General features: G+C 32.1%; 1 protein-coding gene across 1 annotated transcript in view; it reads left to right on the top strand.

The window, feature by feature from the left end:
- LOC143062366 (uncharacterized) overlaps positions 1-8,771 on the top strand; it is a 42,847-nt gene extending 34,076 nt beyond the window's left edge. Inside the window, exons 6-9 of the mRNA XM_076234079.1 lie at positions 2,887-2,934; positions 5,679-5,993; positions 7,268-7,702; positions 8,276-8,771. Coding sequence (XP_076090194.1) covers positions 2,887-2,934; positions 5,679-5,993; positions 7,268-7,702; positions 8,276-8,607 — 1,130 coding nt within the window. The 3' untranslated portion in view covers positions 8,608-8,771. The remainder of the gene's footprint in view (positions 1-2,886; positions 2,935-5,678; positions 5,994-7,267; positions 7,703-8,275) is intronic.
- Positions 8,772-21,123: the final 12,352 nt, after the last annotated feature.

Here is a 21,123-nt window from a genome sequence, read left to right as displayed (position 1 = left end):
CGTCGTCAGTCGTAGTCATTCATTTTTACAACTTTTTTCTCCTCTGAACTACTTGACCAAAGTTAACCAAAGGTGAGCGACACAATATAAATACTTCTATATTTTTTCTACTTTTTCTTGATTCTAATCTTTAACACTGATCATAGATAACAATTCATTTTTTTTTCTACCACTGTGTCATACATGCATAAATAACGTAGTTAGCCTGGTACCTTTGATAACTATCATATTCAGATAGTGACACATTTGACTTGGAAAACCACGTGTATATTAATTTTGTCATGTCATTTGCAGTTTTCTATATTGGTATTAATTGTGTATCTTGTTGAACACTGTATTCTTTAAACACCATATGTTCTGATTTATTTCAGTGATTTTATTATAGATGTTTTTATTATTGAAATCATCTGCTATAACTAAAACCTTCCCAATAAAATATTTCTCTGAACACCACGGAATCATCCATGATACTGCCAAATTCAAAATAACCCATCATTGTTTTCATAAATTCGATGGCAAAGACACATTATGATTAAAAAAGTAGATATATCTTAAACCTTTTTTATGAAGCTGGTTTAAACGCCACAAATTGTTCTGCATTTCACGATATACCTTTCCATTTCCACCACTAACAATCCCAATTTCAACCAACAATTACACGATTTACCATACACCACTAACAATTCCCCAATGTAACATATACAAAAAAGATATGGTATCATATCAATAGATCAAAAGACACAGAAATTAACCATTATCGCTTACCGTACGTCCGTCAACAATGAGAAAAGCCAATACCATATTGTCTGTTAAAAAGGCCTCAAAAGGAAATTTGAAAAACACGAAATATACAACAATCTAACAATACAATTTCCAAAAAAATATCAAAAAGTCAACAAACACATTTCCCAATAATCACGTGTATATTGTCCTTCAAACTGTGGCTGAAAATAGCAGACCGACATTGACTATGCGATAAAAATGAATGGTGTTCATTTGTTTCCTCTTCAAATTTATTCAACTTAATTTCAGAAGCATCTTTCTTCATTTTGAGTCAATGCTTCTGCTTTCGTTTAATGTTAGAAATGATCTTGTAGAGCTTGTCTTTTATATTAGGATTTCATTGAACGATTTATTTTCAGGTTTGTTGTTTGGTTAGTTGTGTTCAAACGCTAGTTTTCGATTTATATTACATAGACTGTCTGTTGTTTGTCCTTTTGCATGATGACTATTAAGTCGTGATGATGGCAATTATAATTTCTTTCATCCTGCAATTTCGCAATTTTGATGGTGGTCGGAATAATTGCTTAGTTTTCTAATATGCATAGTTACCACTGTACTGGTGTTGGCGATTTGTCCCTCAAAAGCTATTCACTCTGTCAGAAGTTGATGTCTTTGTATTGCATTTATTTGAGGAATATTTCAAAAACAAATCTCGTTCTAGAACAATAAAATGATTAACAAAAACTGAGGTTTATTGCATTGGCATAATTGATCTGTTGGCTGTTGTTTTATGTCTATTCGATTATCAAATTCGAAGCTTTAAGATATTTATTTATGGATGTTTTCCCTTCCCAATGGTGGCAAGGTTTCTCTTTGAATGTTAGTCCAGACACAAAGCGTTTTATTTGTCACATCAATAGTTGTCTACTTTATGATACACGAATGGGTATAGTAAAGGATTGCTTTGCTACATTCCAGAACATTACATTAATTAATATAAACCAAAAGGGAAAATTGCAAGCATGTGTACAACATATATATTATTTATCCCATGTAACATCCTGCCACATTTGTAATGCTATACATTTAAACATACATCAGACAAACACACACTTTGTTCGAAGATACAACTTAGTTATTTGTTTGTCAAAATTTAGTTTTGTTTTTGGTACTCTTCATAAACAAAAGAAGATATGGTATGACTGTCAACGAAAAAAATCTCCACCAGAGATAAATGGCGGCCTCCATATCGCATAGCAAGTTTAAAAAAGGCCACGAAATGACAAATTTTAAACAAATTAAAACCAGAACACTAACGACCTGATTTATAAACAAAACAAAAGATAAAACAAATATGGTATACAGCAACAAACAACGACCATGGAATCACAGTCTTATATTTAAAAAAAGAAAACAAGAATATGTCACAAGTACACGGATGCCCCACTCGCACTAACATTTTCTATGTTCATTGGACCGTGAAAATGGGATATAAACTCTAATTTTGCATTAAAATTAGAAAGATCATATTATAGTTAACATGTGTACTAAGTTTCAAGTTGATTGAACTTCAACTTCATCAAAAACTACCTTGACCAAAAACTTATACCTGAAGCGGGACGAACGAACGGACGAACGAACAGAATGATGAACGGACCCACAGACCAGAAAACATAATGCCCCTCTACTATCGTAGGTGGGTCATAAAAAAATCATATTTTTATGCCCCACCTACGATAGTAGAGGGGCATTATGTTTTCCACAGACCAGAAAACATAATGCCCCTCTACTATCGTAAGTGGGGCATTAAATATGATTTTTTTTTTTACCCATCTACGATAGTAGAGGGGCATTATGTTTTCTGGTATGTGCGTCCGTTCGTCCGTCCGTCCGTCCGTCTGTCCCGCCTCAGGTTAAAGTTTTTTGTCAAGGTGGTTTTTGATGAAGTTGAAGTCCAATCGACTTCAAACTTAGTATACATGTTCCTTATGATATGATCTTTTTAATTTTAATGCCAAATTAGAGGGTTTACCCCAATTTCACGGTCCACTGAACATAGAAAATGATAGTGTGAGTGGGGCATTCGTGTACTGGGGACACATTCTTGTTTAATAGTTTTTTTTTTTATATCCTATATGTAATTATCTAGCATTGTTTCTTTAGACCATTGTAACTTTGCATCAAGTACAGGAAAACAAAACACCTGTCCAGGTAAGAATATATTTATATTGTTAAAAATGTGTACGGTCATTTGTCAATGTTTTAAAATGTCATAGCAAAATATTAAAGCAAACATCGTATTTTACAATCCTAACTTCTATTCCAAAGCATAAAGACATAGATACAATATAGGTACACATAGGCAATGAATAGAGAATGTCATACTGAGACGTTTTGATTGTGTGTTACTTAACGCTTTATCAAAAACTTAAAGAAAATAATGATATAATTGTACCCCATGATAAAACTTATTTGTACATATATTTATTCATTAAATTTGAATAATTGCCTTCGCCGTGTGATATGACTTTTGTTATCAACTGCTTCTGGTTTATATCAACTGCTTCGTTTCATATCAACTGCTTCGGGTTATTATCGCATGCTTTGCTGTAACGTTATCGGATGACATTTCGACGTAATTCGGCAAATCTCGGAAAATATACCTCACTGTTACGTTTCTTTGTTTAAAACATAACAAAGTTCAATCCAAAAAAGTATTAAGAATCAGGAAAATATATTATTTAAAATGCAAAACAAATATTACAACAAATGCATTTTTTCAAAGATTAAAAAATAGTTTGTGTCTGTATATCTTATGTTGAAGTTTATGATAAAAAGAACATAACATGTCATTTTTCATACCAGACCCCTTATCAGCCCATGGTCAAAATCATCCCTCGAGGCTGATATCATGATCTAGGCCTAATAAGGGGTCTGATTACAATCCTAACTGCTATACAAAAGCATAAAGACAGAATACAATGTAGGTACACACAGGCAATGAATAGAGAATGTCATACTGTGGACGTTTAGATTGTTTGTTACTTAACGTTTTATCGTTATTCTATGACTATGATAGAGTGATAACTTCAAGATTTTTTCCTTTTTTAAAATTAGCAATAAAATAGTTCAGTCTAATACAACACCGATCGATAGAAGAATGAAGTATTTACATTATGTATATCTAAGAAGATGTGAAATGAGTGCCAATGAGACAACTCTCTATCCAAGTCACAAAGTATAAATACAGTTATAGGTTAATATACGGCATTCAACATGGAGCATTGGCTCACACCTAACAACAAGTTCTTGAGGTACCCAATATGGATAGGGTAAAACAATTCAAACAGGAAAACCTACGGTCTAATATATACTAAAACGAAAAAGAAAAAAAACCCACTTATGAACCATGTAAAAAAACGACAACCACTGAACGACAGGCTTCTATTTGCTTCTTTCTTTCTACTCTGGTTGTTTGCACGGGTGTAATACAACGGATTGACTTATGGTCGGACAAGGGGTTGGTGAAATGCAGAGCAAATCCGTTTACTTGCAACTTCTTAAATATTTTCAACTTATAAATCATGGTCCTTAGGTTGATATTTTGAAGAAATGATGCTGTCTATCGTTTTTGTGTTATAAATTGAGGACAGCTCAATCATCAATATTAGTCAGATGTAAATATATTGTATGGTTTAGTTTAATTTGCTATTTTGTGTTCAGTTGTGAAAACCTTTGATTAATTCAACAATTTATGATATAATGTATTAATAAATGTTATGTAGCCCAGTTTGCTTTCACTAGCTTTTATATATTACATGTATGACGCAAAATAGTGAAATTGAAAAACAGATTGATTAAGAGTAAAGTGATCATTTTCAAGGAATAGCTAGCTAGGGAAAACGTCGATATCGTCGTTCTAAAAAGTCTTTCATGCTGAGTGATTTTATTAATTAACACGCAATACACTAAACTGCGTTATTTTTTCTTATGTTGTATTAGTATTATTTAAACTGACTTTATTCAATAATGAAGGTATTTTCCGTTTATACATGCTTTTCAAGTTCAATGTCTTCAAATATTCCTTATGGTTAATTACACCTCGCATTCAATCATGTAATGTATAAATGTTGTTCAGTTATGTTTATAATTACAACTTGATTATAACACAAAACTTGTTTACTAAATATCACAAAACGGTTTAGTGCAGACAACATCAAATTACATTAGTTCTATAGGGTAATTAATTGCATGAATAATTGGGAATATCGTCCCAAGAAGAATTTTATATTGCACGAGCTTGCAATATGTTCTACGAGGGACAATATTTCCTAATATTCATTTTAAAAATGTCATCCAATTTTTACTAAAATAGCAGTAACAAAGCTTTATTTTATACTTCAACGTCATGTCAATATCCTATATATATATATATATATATATATATCGCATTGATGAGAATATTACAAAAAGATGTTCACGAATTTTAAGTATTTACCTAAATGATTAATCGTATTCCCAACAATAACAAAATGTTATCGAAAGCGAAGCTTTATAAATTATTGATGAACGTTGATGCAAAAACTTCAATTACTTAACTAAATATATGAATTTCATACGTATCTGCGTCGAACAACAAATATATATTTCTCTGAATATCATTTTGATTAATGGATGTTTAAGAAATTGCTAAATCAAATCTTATATTTATGGCATATATAACATGTTTTTGAAACTCTTTAAAATCAAAATATTATAGTAATTGTTTGGATTTTCCATTTTTGAAAATGCCTGTACCAAGTCAGGAATATGACAGTTGTTGTCCATTCGTTTGATGTAATTTATCCATTTTGATAAGGGACTTTCCAAATTTAATTTTCATCGGAGTTGAGTATTTTTGTGATTTTACTTTTGAGGGATATATTTGTCAAACTTCTTTATTTTAATTTTAATAGACCATGGAACTCCCAGTGTCCACAATACAGATACATATATTGAAGTTCCAGCTGGTGAAAGTGTAACCATTGACTGTTCATACACCGCGTATGGTCTGGCAACGAATGTTGAATGGACATTCATAAACAAGTATGGTGTTTCATCTATAATACCAGATGGCACAAACGTGTCTAAATACAGTGGGTCTACTGTACACATTCCTTCATTGATAGTCAATAATTTTGGTTTCTATGACGAGGGTATCTACAAATGTTCAGCAAGTAATATCTTTGGTACAAATACCGGAGTAGATATTCAACTTGTGATGATTCAAGGTAAGATACAATCAAGTTCTAGAAAAATAATTCTTTATTTGAAATTGTTAATTTTCTATATCGTGTTATTGTCTTGGAAGATATGAAAATGGATGCTAACTAACCCTTTCAAATATGTTACTCAATTATAAGAAGTTTGTTGACGATATAGAATTAAAGTATCAATAAATGAGAATTTATCCAGTAAACATCTAGTATTTTAAAGTATTGATATCGGGTATCATAATTAGCAATTTCTATTTCCCGGTATAAATTTAGGATATGAATGATTGTTTGTTGGCCTAATCAGTCAAAGATATGCCTTTTTTAATAGTGAATCCTATGTTTCAGTTTTAAATATTTCGTTTATTTTCTTTATGATAACTGCATGCATTATTCATTTTAAGCTTAATGTCAAATTATGGTGCTAAATACAAGATTGAATTTTATTATTGACTTGCCAATCATTAATGCATTTCCATTGTTATCGACCGTTATTTGACCACATTGAACCAATACTAAACTCCGAGGAAAACTCAATCGGAAAGTCCCTAATCAAACGGTAAAATCAAATGACAAAACACTTCAAACAAATGGACAACAACTGTCATATTCCTAACTTGGTATTGGCATTTTCAAAAGTAGAAAATGGTGGATTGAACCTGGTTTTATAGCGCTAAACTTCTCACTTGTATGACAGTCTAAATGTCAGCTTATGCCCCTTTAAAGTATTTATGTGGAATGCAATACATACTGGTAGTTCCAAGAACGCAAATATTTGTTCATATTTTACTGGTAACATTCTGACTATTAGATGGTACTTAAAATTTTTAAATTAAAAACTCATCCGTTTAGGTTTTGATATCCAGAAACTTAAATCCATATCTAATACCGTGTAAAACATATATACTATGCATTTACGAAACAAACATTAACAATGTGTATATAGTACTAGAATTAAACGTTTTTATCAACTGCATTCTGGCCAGCCTTTGCCGCATGATATTTTTCTTAAAAAGATATCATTACATTTAACTGAACTCTTGCAACCGTATAAGGAATAACACTCATGACTTTCAAATTTTTGAATTTGAGCGTTCCTGATTAACGTAAATCCAGAAAAGCGCATCGAACGCGCAAGTTAATAAGTTTTATGCGTTTGGTCGATACCATTATTTTATTCTTATCATGTAGATTTTTGTTTTAAATTGTATTTTTTCAAATATATGAACATAACATACATAATCTACGAAATCCCGTCGAAACGTAAAATATCTTACTCCTCTCTTTTAAAGCCTCAACAGTTATTCTAACAGACACGACGAGTGAAGACCTGGTATTCACAACTGTACCATCAACAACAGTCGATAGAACTTCAGTGAAGATAATTTCTACGAATAATAAAACAACAACGAAAAGAACAACCGAAATTATGTCAACAAGCGGAAAAATCACGACAGATGAATTATCTACTACCACGGAAACGATAAATAATGACATAACGACTAATGTGTTACCATTAACCACGGAAACGACCAATGAAGACATCACGACTAATTTTTTATCTATTACCACGGAAACGACCGATAAAGACATCACAGGTAATGTTATATCTACTAATATTACCATGGGAATGACCAATGGAGACAACACCAGTAAGCTAGGCACAACTCAATCCCTATTATCTGACAATCATGCCTCTTCAATATTACCACCAGGAGCACCCACAGGTAAGTGAAGAAAACAATTGTAAATCTGGCTTTAAATTTTTATTGTGTAAAAAGCAAGGTTCAGTGTAATTTTGAGCTAATATTCGTAGCATTGATTTGAGTTATATCTTAAAAATATTTGATAGCTAGGACTTGATGAGGTCGATAGACATAAGAGCGCTATCTATAAAGTAAATATGGAAAATTATGACATATACCTTTGCTGACTAAGTGTCAAAGGCTTTGCTTATTGTTGAAGGCCGTACGGTGACATATAGTTGATAATGAAATTTTGGTCTTTTATGCAATTATACCATATCGTCTTTTTTTGTATTTGGCCTCAAGGTTATGTTTCGAAATCGCATGGATCCATTCTTTAACTCTTATTTTAAAAATTTGAAGTAACGGAATTCTCATATATTCTTTCTTGTAACTATAACAATAAGATATACTATGTGTACTCGAAACAAGTAATGTGTGTACAGTTGAACTTACCGTTGGTTCGTGATTTCAAAAATCAATTTTAAGCTTATTCTGATGCATATGTAAACTGTGACATATATGTCTTATATACTATATTCGTATATTTTGTAGGGGTGCCACAATGTGCATGCAGTTGTGAATATAAGGCACGACTAGACTATTGGGGTAATCAAACTGTTACCAACTATACAATGGATGAGCTTCGCCTTATTCTATCACCTAAACTAAAGGAAATTGAAGATTTACTTAAGGTGGATAAACAAAAGATTTCGTCTTATCTCAACAAATTTGTAAGTGCCCCCGATGACAGGGTATCCTCGCAATCTATAGGAGCTGGTATGATTTTGATTTTAGTGTCATTCCTGTGCTGTTTCGTAATGTTGGATCTAACCTCTATCAAAAGGCATATGAATACATGTAGAAGAATTAATAAAAATAAATAGTATAGAAAATAAAAGATCCAGAACTGTTCTTTTGTGAACAGGAAACGTTTTTAATTGTCTCCTTATATTATATTATGATGAGTTCCCTTCATAACAAAGCATGTTTTTATTATCACGGTTTTGTTGTAAATCATATCTTAATTCAATTAAAATCTGTATGCCTTTTTGTGTTTCTTTGATACATATATACGTATACATCCTGTCATTGTGTTTTTGTGTCAAAGTTAGTTTACATATTTGTTTGTTTTTATAGTGATTAAGAGAATAACACAATGTTGACTTCTGTATCCATATTTTTGACATTTTTACCTATTATGTCTGTTTTGTTTAAATATCGTTGTCAATATAATGGAATTTTATGCGACTGTCATACAAGTGAGAAGTTTCGCTAGCTATAAAACCAGGTTTAATCCACCATTTTCTACTTAGGAAAATGCATTTACCAAGTCAGGAATAAGACAGTTCTTGTTCAATCGTTTGATGTGTTTGAGCTTTTAATTTTGCCATTTGATTAGGGATTTTCGGATTGAATTTTCCTTGGAGTTCAGTATTTTTGTGATTTAACTTTTAACATAATGGGGTGAAGTTTAATGTTTTAAAGACTACCACACCTGACAGTATTAGATTCATTGCATGCATTATAAAACTTTTGCTTTTAACTGTAAAAAGGAAGAGCAAATTCATGTTACAATTATTATCGGCTAAGAAGCATGTTCTCGTAGCCTTGAATTTTAAGATTATCTGATTCCAGCATATTCAGATTACCTGTAAATAAACTAACTATGTTATATTCCCTCTATTGACAATTAGAGTCTCGATTCGAATAATGGGTGATGTGTGAACAACGCTTGGTGAAATACCAGTTCCGAGTTTATCGTCAGCTTAGAAGTAATAAATTCGGTACGGACATGATTTACTACAAATCTTTCTTAAATTGTCCATTTCTAATTTTCAACTCCCTCAAGCAAAGTTAACCTTAGATGAATTGGGCTATTATTTTTATGATCTTTTTATATTGTATAGCTTCATATCAATATATGGCTATCAATTTTTTCGGCTTTGACGTTCCTGATGTAGGTAAATCCAGAACAGAGATTTGGAAGCACAAGATTTATAGTATTATTTTAGTAATGTTTTCCTTTTTACCCTGTAAAATCCACCAGAAGTGCTCCATTTTGAGTTCATGTAATTCCCTCTGTGGATGTTTTCGTTGATTGTAAACTCAAATTTTGTTAAAGTGGTTTGAACATTGGCAAACTACTTCAGCCATTGTTTAAAATCATCAATCTACACTGAGGGAATAATATGTTAGACATTTACTACAAATTGGAATATCATTACAATACCGCCTGCTCTTTGTCCATCGCTCTAGACCACTCGTCCGACTAGACTGAACTAATAATTCAGTTTCGGTGGCATAGTGTTTCCTTTCCTTGTCAGTAGAATGTAAAGTTGTTACACAGTACATGATATATAAGCCATGAAGATCGAGTTGAGTGCAGGTATGCTAAATATCTATCGTAAAGGATCCAAATTACTATTTTGATAAGTTTGTCTCTACGACAGATGCATGCAACGGCTCTCAAGAGAAGGTGATACACGGATAAAAATACATTTTATATTCATAATTACTCTAAATATCAGCACATTCAATGTTAAATTGCAAATTTGATGATGCAAATGTTTGTACTTCCCACGCCGGAATTCGCACTCATGCTTTTGGGATATCGAGACAACACCACCTGCGCTGTGTTCATTGCTAGATAAACCAATCTGCCACCTAGACTGAACTAATAATTCGCACAAATAATTAAGTACGTCTAAACAAGTAAAAACTCAACCAAACATCCATCCAATGGATCAAAAATGAAGGTTCTACGCGGCGAATATATATAAATGAACAGACACACGGTAAATACTGCCATAAGGAAGCTACCAAACCTTTGTAATGACCTAGAAGGAGACTTTCTTATGCTTATGAGACTTAAAAATATATATTTTTAACGATTCTCTTTCGTAGCAAATCTTATTTCTTTCCGGAATTAGATTTTTTTAATAGCCAAAATCATTGTTATATCTTAACAGCTGCTGTATGTTATATTAATCAATTCGACAATATTTGTTAGTTGGTGGCAGTATCATCAACTTTTACATATGTAATGTTAATAACCCTTGCCGTTTATCCAACTTTAACAAATACTCACGTAAATAGGGATTTCATTCCGTATAATATATGGTATGACGGTATGAATGTTTGCTCCATTCAACAATTTAACGATATATTGGGTTTTGTGTTGGCTATAGCGGGCATTTTGCTTCAACTGACACATAACAATTACAAAAGTTCAGATCAAAAGATGCGATTTTAAGGTTGAATGTGAAATTAAAAATGATGCGATTCAAGCATTAGATTTAAAAGTACGAATATAATTGACTATATAACTCAGATAAAGTATAATCTATGTTAAATAAATGTCAAGAAAAAAGTAAATCAAAAGACCTCACTCCAATGCAAGTTTAAAATTTAAAAAAAAAACTTACAAATCAGACGAAATCAATATCATAAACGGTACCAATTTTTCTGCATCAGATGTGCATTTCGACTATCAATGTCTCTTCAGTGATGCCCGAGGCCAAAATAATTGAAAATCTTAAGCTTATTAAAAGAATAAAGAGCTAATTACCAAATAGGACAAAAAAAGTACAAAGCCGGGCAAGGAAAAAGAGCTATGCATGAGGGAGATACATTCCTTAATTCTAATTAATTTCAAAAATATTGGAACAGCAAATTTTAATAACACAAAACCCATATGTTCATGCTCAATCAACGAAACAAGTGAAAAACAACTACAAAAAAACATATTTCTGACTTAGTACTGTACAGGCATTATACGAAGAAAAATGAAAATAATTTATAGTTCCGTTAAATTGACGAAATTGGTATTGCATCAACTGACATAATAACTGTTCAAAATTATTTTGACGTTTCTTAATAATGAAACGAAGAAGTTTTGTATAATGATGTTTGCATAAACACGAAAGCATGTGTGAAATACAGATAAGCATATTAAAAAAAATACTGGTTAACATACTATATATATATAGTAAAATATCTTTTCTATCGATCATCGCGGTGGGAAGTCGTCAAGAACACAGTATTATTTTATTTAGGGGGTTCATTCTATACACGCAAATTTTTATTAGTTTTCACTTCAAGGTTAATCGAACAAATTTATTTAATGATTGATTTTTACATATTTTATTTTACTTTACACCGAGCTCATGAGGGTCTTAAATATCTGATCTTATTGCTGTGTCCACAATTGTTATTCTACGTATTTCACCTGTATCGGTGTGGATAATTCCATGTTTATATCACATGATATTTCCGCGGGAAATTCTTCTATTGAGACCGACGAATCATGATGTAAATTTGGATTAATGCATATGTACAGGGCCGTAACTACATTGAGGCAAATGAGGCAAATGCCTCGAGTAAAAAATTTCAAAAAAAAAATGAAAGAAAAGGTTGTTTTCTTATCAAATTGTTTTCACGGAAAGTCTTGCAAGAAGCAAGTTCTTTTCACTCTTTGGTGTATCCCCTGGATTTTTTTTTTCGTTTTCCATGTTTCTATTTTCCGTTTAGTTTTCAGAGTTGATGGTCTATTGTTTGAACTTCTGTGTTCCTGGCTTGTCTTTTGTTCATTTATTGTCCTACTTTATGACTATAGTCTGAGCGTTGATTTTCATTTGTAAATGTGGTTTTGCAATGTTGCATGTCCACCGATGTCCAGAATTGTGCGAGAAATATATTTTAAGAACATGCGATGCTACTCAGTGGACACACAAAAAAATGTCCTTACTGCATGGATAATTGAAATTGATATCAAAGAGTTTGATTGTAAATAAAACTAGATAGCTGACATGGTTTGAATTAAAGTAAGGTCACATATTTCCCGGTATCAAATAATTTGAAGAAAAAAACCAAGATATTGCCATATATGACCTTTTACATCGAAAGGTTAAATTTAACTTGCATTTATAAGTCGTGTTGACACCCTTTAACAGATAATAAAGGAGAGGAGTATGGGGACATAATCGCACACAAAGTCAATGCATAGAAAAAGTACAAATGATCAATGGTCAAAGTTTGTGTTCCTGCTCTTCATCTTGATAGTTGCCGCGGATGGTCTTCAACAATACTTTTAAAGAATAAAAAAAAGATCGTAAAACAAGGTGAAGATGGTCCCTATAGTGTGGACATAAGCAGTACTAGTACTTAAAGTATAATACTGCAATATCACTGTATTTAAATCTAGTCATAAAAAAATCACCAAAGTCTAATCATAATACAAGACAAGAACAGACAGACAGATACGGTATTAATAATTATGAGAATTACGATTTTTGCTTTATCATGGCCTACATATCGGTCTTTTAATGTTGTATCTAATACCTAAAAGTCTTAAATTACAATGAATCTTTGTTTTTGCTTTGGGACCTGATTGTCGAAAAAAATATCTAAATATAAATTAAGCCGTTTCAATGCAAGAAAGAGTCTGGGAAACGCTCAGAATGCACGATTTTGCGTTATTTTTCTCAGAGCTTCTGGGGGCCTTAAGCCTTAAGCGGCCCCAGACCCCTCGCCCAAAATTTTTTGCCTCGCTCCCCTCGGCGAAAATATTTTGCCTCACTATTAAAAGAGGCTAGTTACGGCCCTGATGTATTGTGAAATATATTGTTCTCTGTGTATATATTTTTGATAAATTGATGATCACATTTTCTACAATATAGTTAGATGTCAGGTTTGTACAATTTAGTCCCCATTTAGTCTCTACTGTAGTCTTTTATTCAAACTGAAGCCAGTGAACTGGTAAAGGGATACATGTGCTGCATAAACTCATCACATTTCAGGACATTTCAACCAACAAAAAACTATTGAATATTTTATCAGCTGACATATCTATTTTTATTTCATCTAATAGACGTCATAATTATTTGGACTAACCAACTGAAAAAATCAGCGAAAACCGTGTATTCGTGATTTCTACATGTCTTTCACCTGCTATGGACGATTCTCTATAACATTGTATTTTAGGGGTTGTTTACATTTTGAGTCGTATGATAAATGTATGTTGCACGATTCCATATAACATTGTATTTTATGGCTTGTTTACATTTTGAGTTGTATGATAAACGTATGTTTGTATGTGTTTCTTAATGAACACAGCTCAATTTTATGATACTTTATATCCCAATGACTCGTGGCATTTACGTGGGGATTCTGCAAATACCATACTGCCATATCGAATTTACCAATAACAAAACAAATATATATATATATATACATGTACATAGAAGTTTGAAATTCTAGTTATGACGGTGTAAAGATATAACAAACTACTATCACAGTAGAATCAAGAAATAAGAAGGTACACCCGAAGGTACATCCCCACTCCATCCTTATTTTTATCTAGAAAAGGACGGGGAGGGGGTAAAGTCGTTCTACGTTGACGAATTTCATTTATATTCACATTGATAAATTACATGCGAGTATATGTCAATGAGGACCCAATGACAAAGAAAACAAAACGACATATAGGACATATAGAGGGCAACAATCAGTCTTCAACAATGGACAAAATAAAGATGTAAAGATAACTGTTTTGAGAGTATTATAATTTGGACTTCGTTAGATATTTTTCAACAAATTTAGAGTTTTATTTTGTTGTGAACATATTGACCTAGAACTGTCTTTACATCTCTCTCAGACAATCGAAGTTTCAGTTGGTATAACATGTATAAATTTTTTTCAGTCCCAATTTGCAGTGTTGTTCATTTGTTTTGGACATTTCCATATAATGCAGCATGTCAGGCCAAATATCTCGGCGTTTGAATCTTTGCATATGGCCATAAACCTGACGTCAATTTGAGAAGCTAAAAATTGGACGTCTATTAGAAAGGCCAAAAAATTGATGTCGATTGACCCTGAACAAAAATGTATAGATATACCGATTCAATTCAATAGTCTGTTCTCAGATGCCTGAGATACACTTCAATATTTATTATTCATTGAAAATACAATGAATATATGTGGAATCATCTTTTAGAAAAGTTGTTCTTATGGTAATGACCACCCCCCCCCCCTCCTTTACTTAAGTTAAAAAGACTACATCTTGTTACCCTTATTTTAAAGCAGCAAGATTTTGATTCGGTTTCCATGTATTTGTGTCTTATATGAAGGAGGTTTTAGGTCATGTTTTCCTAAACATCTTATTGCTATTTGTCTGCCATGACTGGACATCACCCAGGTTCCTGTAAAATTTTGACTTCACAATACAAAATAACTGATGCCACAATGGAAACAGGATTGTTGTATGAAGTGGGACAGATTATCTGGTCAGCTGACAATAGTAAGTGATATTAGGTGACTTGAATCTAAGGGTCATTTGCTTAAATCAGTTCCAATAATGCATTGGACATACACAAAATGTAAGGTTTTTCTGTTGGTCAAGTGACAATTTTTATACGACAACAATTTTTTTTATAATGGTATTATGTTGTCGTCGTCTCTTCGTTTCCAGACAATAACTTTAGTTTTAGTGAATGGATTTAAAAAAATTTAAAACAGGAGGTTCAATACCACAAAAGGAAGGTTGGTATTGATATTGGGGGCTGGGTCCCAATAGTTTAGGAATTACGGGCCAAAAAAGGGCCCGAATAAGCATTTTTCTTGGTTTTCGCACAATAACTTAAGTATAAGTGAATAGAAATCAATGAAATTTAAACACAAGGTTAATGATCACAATAGGAAGGTTAGAATTGATTTTTGGAGTTTGGTCTGAACAGTTAACTTAAAGGAATTTTAAACGTGCCTTAAAACTAAAAGGGCCCAAATAAGCATTTTTCTTGGTTTTCGCACAATAACTTTACTGCAAATGAATAGAAATCAATGACATTTAAACACAAGGTTAATAACCTAAAAAGGAAGGTTGGGATTGATTTTGGAAGTTTTGGTCCCAATAGTGTAGAAAATAGAGGCCAAAAGGGTTCAAAATTAAACTTTGTTTGATTTCATAAAAAAAATAATTATTGATGTTCCTTGAAATGCTGAATCTAACCGTGTATTTAGAACTTATATACTTAAAATACGATTAAAAAAAATCATGTCTTTTTCAGGACTCCTGATCCAACCATGTAGTATGGCATGTTATTGAGATATATGGTTTTGGTCGATGGATGTTCATGTAGGACCTGTAGTACAAAGTATATCACTGGATTTAGCTCTTTGTCTAAGTGTACTATTAAAGTACTTTGCTTTGAGCTCAGTTCATTGTTATGCAATTCATTCTTTGTGAAATAAAGATTTGACAGACAGCTCTCATGTACAAGGATTTGTCAAAGAAGTATCACCTCTATGTACAATGTAAGTAATAGGGAGATAAAAGCATTCTCTTTCGATTTGAACCAAACATTATTTGTCCATTGACCAAATTTTAAAAAAAGACCAAATTTACCCGACACCGCTTCTCCCGCTACTAGCAATATTATGCTAGATTGTTATAATACATCTGTACTGCCTACTGATGACCCGGTCCTGAGTGTAAATGGTCCTTCAATTATGTTTTTAAAAAAATTATTAGGCCTATCTGGCCTAATCGATTTCTTGAACTATATTTCATCGTACATGTTCAACATTTTTCATTCATTTGTTTATTTCTTAAGTTGTGTGAATTAACATTGTTACAGTAAATGTTAATTACTACACTTTCATACCACAACAAATACTGTATTGGTACATGTATCACTGATATTTGTATTCATATAATAAAAAGAAATGAAAAGAGAATTATCTTCCATAACCTTTTGAATACTATTACTTTTTAGATATTTAGACATATTAAGACTTATTAAGTAGCTGTTGATAATATCCACTTGACAAATTCTATCAGATTACTTTTGGAGCAGTTATACATTGTAAGTCATTGAAGCATGCTCACAAAGGTTCTTTTGGTGAAATCATTGTCATATTGGTCAAAATATTTCTTTGCTTCAACCAGATTTGGAGGAGATATTATCAAAGAATTGATAAAAATCAGCACAAAGGTTTACTTCCTAGATTATCTAGCCCCAAGCATCATGTCAGGCATTGTCATTACTAAAAATTAAACCAATAAATGTATTCTAATCTGAGGAACAATTTAACCCAAAAAAATACTAATGATACTGATGATCCACCACAAAATGATATAAATAGAACCATACAAATAGTAAGCAAATATATATAAAAAAGATGTGTTATGAGTGCCAATGACACAATTCTGCACAAGAGACCAAAATGACACAGAAATTAACAACTACAGGTCACCATATGGCCACCAACAATGAGCAAAGCCAATACTCTATTATCAGCTATAAAAGGCCCCGAAATGACAATGTAAAACAATTCAAACGAGAAAACTATTTAAACGGCCTTATTTATGTACAAAAAATAAACGAAATGCGAATATATGTAACACACAAACAAACGACAACCACTGAATTACAGGCTATACTTATATCATGTTATCAAATCTATTTATCATCTCCCATTTAGAAAAAAAACACATGACAAAATGAACCTATTATGTGTTGCTCTCCTGGCTACAAAATATATCCAAAATCAAAGATGTGGAACATATTCTATCATAATCATTTGGTAACTAATGTAATTACTGTCTCTTTCATGCCCGTCTTGAACATAAAAAAAATAAATATTAAATAAACAATACTAATGCTCAGGTTGGTTTTCATCGTGCAACACAGTTAATAACACCATATAGGAAAACATAGAACTCCCATTTGTCATAAGACACTGTCAAACATCCAAACATACTATCCACACTCATCTGTGTCCACACTTGTGTCTTAGAAAAGATCTTTTAAATATCGGATGCATTGCATGCAAACTACGATCAGTTTACTACTGATAAAAATTACAATCACTATCCTGTTCCAATATAACAACTAATGTGACAATACTCTTGAATTTAATATGCAAATAAGCACAAATGGAAAAACAGCCACCTGTATTGGTAATTTTGCGACTAGACATTGGGCAAAACATTCAAAAATAGCATTCGTTAACAACGAAGAACTGTTTGTGCATGGGTTTCTATAGAATCGAGTAGCAAATTGCATCAAATCAACACTTAACAGTACTATAAAATTTCATATAGTTGTCTTAATTATACGAAGTTCAAGTAGAGTTGAAAATATGTCAAAGCATGCGCCTGATTAAGTGACATTTATTACTTAGCACGCAGGTGTTTAACAAAAATAAGTGTGGACACATTGTAAAGGTGATTATGCCCATTTTCGGATGCAATTAGTTATCAAGGTACCAGGCTTATAATTTACCACTCAAGTCGTGAAACGATGAGGTCAACTAAAATGGTTTTTTTTTTATTTTTTTTATTTTATCATCATTATTTCCTAGAAATAGAAACTGAATATTTATTAGAATGAAGCACATTAATTTTGTTATATAACTTCCCTGCTCATAAGAGAAAAAAAACTTTAAAAAAATTACACACAATTTGTACTACCGATTAAATCTAAACATTTTTATGCCCCACCTACGAAAGTAGAGGGGCATTATGTTTTCTGGTCTGTGCGTCCTTCCGTCTGTCCGTCTGTTCGTCCGTCCGTCTGTTCGTCCTTCCGTCCGTTCGTCCCACTTCAGGTTAAAGTTTTTGGTCAAGGTAGTTTTTGATGAAGCTGAAGTCCAATCAACTTGAAACTTAGTATACATGTTCCTTATGATATGATCTTTCTTATTTTAAAACAAAATTAAACTTTTGACCCCATTTTCATGGTCCACTGAACATAGAAATTAAAAGTGCGAGTTTCAGGTTAAAGTTTTTGGTCAAGGTAGTTTTTGATGAAGCTGAAGTCCAATCAAATGAAACTTAGTACACATGTCCCTTATGATATGATCTTTCTAATTTTAAAACAAAATTAAATTTGACCCCATTTTCATGGTCCACTGAACATAGAAATTAAAAGTGCGAGTTTCAGGTTAAAGTTTTTGGTCAAGGTAGTTTTTGATGAAGCTGCAGTCCAATCAACTTGAAACTTAGTACACATGTTCCTTATGATATGATCTTTCTAATTTTAAAACAAAATTAAACTTTTGACCCCATTTTCATGGTCCACTGAACATAGAATTTAAAAGTGCGAGTTTCAGGTTAAAGTTTTTGGTCAAGGTAGTTTTTGATGAAGCTGAAGTCCAATCAACTTGAAACTTAGTACACATGTTCCTTATGATATGATCTTTCTTATTCTAAAACAAAATTGAACTTTTGACCCCATTTTCATGGTCCACTGAACATAGAAATTAAAAGTGCGAGTTTCAGGTTAAAGGTTTTGGTCAAGGTAGTTTTTGATAAAGCTGAAGTCCAATCAACTTGAAACTTAGTACACATGTTCCTTATGATATGATCTTTCTTATTTTAAAACAAAATTAAACTATTGACCCCATTTTCATGGTCCACTGAACATGTAATTAAAAGTGCGAGTTTCAAGTTAAAGTTTTTGGTCAAGGTAGTTTTTGATGAAGCTGAAGTCCAATCAACTTGAAACTAAGTACACATGTTCCTTATATGATCTTTCTAATTCTTAAACAGAATTAAACTTTTGACCCCATTTTCATGGTCCACTGAACATAGAAATTAAAAGTGCGAGTTTCAGGTTAAAGTTTTTGGTCAAGGTAGTTTTTGATGAAGCTGAAGTCTAATCAACTTGAAACTTAGTACACATGTTCCTTATGATATGATCTTTCTCATTTTAAAACCAAATTAGACTTTTGACCCCATTTTCATGGTCCACTGAACATAGAAATTAAAAGTGTGAGTTTCAGGTTCAAGTTAGTTTTCAATGAAGGTTCAAGGTAGTTTTCAATGAAGTTAAAGTCCAATCAACTTGAAACTTAGTACACATGTTCCCTTTTGGTTGATCTTTTTACATTTAAGGCCAAATTAGATTTTTTACCCAATTTCACGGTCCATTGAACATGGAAAATGATAATGCGAGTGGGGCATCCGTGTACTTTAGACACATTCTTGTTAATTATGTATTACTGTTGTGTGTTTACAGCAATTCATACATGTAACAATGACCTACTATAGTTAAAAAACATGTGGTTCAATCAACTTACAAATCATTATTAAAATTTATATAAAATGTGTTTTCTTAAATGGTGTGAATGATCAGTTCATTTTGTACAACATAAGTTTATCCGATCTCTTTGGTATATATGTACTAGTATTGTCAAGTGTAATATTCGTGTAAGATCACACGTACGTGATATATAATACGACATGTGGTTTAACACCACCAAAGACGTCTTGCATGCAGGTTACACTTATTCGAGTAACGAGCTACGGCACAAAACAAACTCTTTTTAAATTTCAAGATAGTGAGAAATAATTCCACAATGTACGGTGTGAATCACGCAAACACACACTCCCATGTTCTGGAATAATGTCCCAAATTTCGTAAAAATATCCTTCCTATTCTACCTTTCAAACCTTTTGCAGAAGCCTGGTATTGTTGAAGCTTTCTCCTTGATCTTAATTTTCTGACGTCAGTTTTTTGTTTGTACTGCAAACTTTTTTTTCGAGGAATCCATTTTCAAACAAAATTAAGTCATTTATAACGGCTATTATACGTTATTATAAAACTGTTAAATTAACATCAATGGCAGTTACGAACAAAGACTGCCGATTTTCTTTTCCATCTTATCAAACTTTTACATATATTTTTGGTTTAAATATATGCTATCAATCAGTTATACCTTAGTTGATGATAAATGGTCCTAATAAACATCATGTAAATTCTACGATGTTATTTATCAAGCATGTATACGATCCAGATAAATTTATCGCTACTTTAAATAAAATTGTTTTAAAAGGTTACCCATCTAACACTGTAAGTAGACCTTTGAATATTATTTTTTATTAGTATCAATATTGATTTTGTTATCAGTAAATTCAAATCCTTGGTAAATTCAAACCTACTAAATATCATTGTTATACACTTATGTTCATTCACGGTTCCTCAATCTACTGATACCCATAATTGCCAATCGAAAATGCGATGTAGTACCAGGTCGGGGATATGACAGTTATTACTCATTCGTTTTGAACTTTTGATTTTTCCATTTGATTGGAGACTTTCCGTTTTGAATTTTTCCTTGGAGTTCAGTTATAACAATGTTCACCCTATCAAAAAATGCAATTAGCATATTTCATTTCGGGTATAAGATTCGAACTCCGTATCGTTAATTTTTATCTTCCTTAATGTGTTAGCTAACGATTAAACGCGTATGACAATGCCCGGGTAAGATATATCACCAAAATGTTTTACATATGCATAGATGGAAAACGAAAGTACAAATGATTCTCCTCGGCAAAAAATTGAAATTGAAAATAACATTTCATAGCACACCCGATCATCCCCGGTTTTTAGTGGATT

The sequence above is a fragment of the Mytilus galloprovincialis genome, chromosome 2 (genome assembly GCF_965363235.1).
Source record: "Mytilus galloprovincialis chromosome 2, xbMytGall1.hap1.1, whole genome shotgun sequence".
Taxonomy (NCBI): Eukaryota; Metazoa; Mollusca; class Bivalvia; order Mytilida; family Mytilidae; genus Mytilus; species Mytilus galloprovincialis.
Note: the sequence above shows the minus strand (reverse complement) of the source record. Positions and strands in the feature narration are given on the sequence as shown.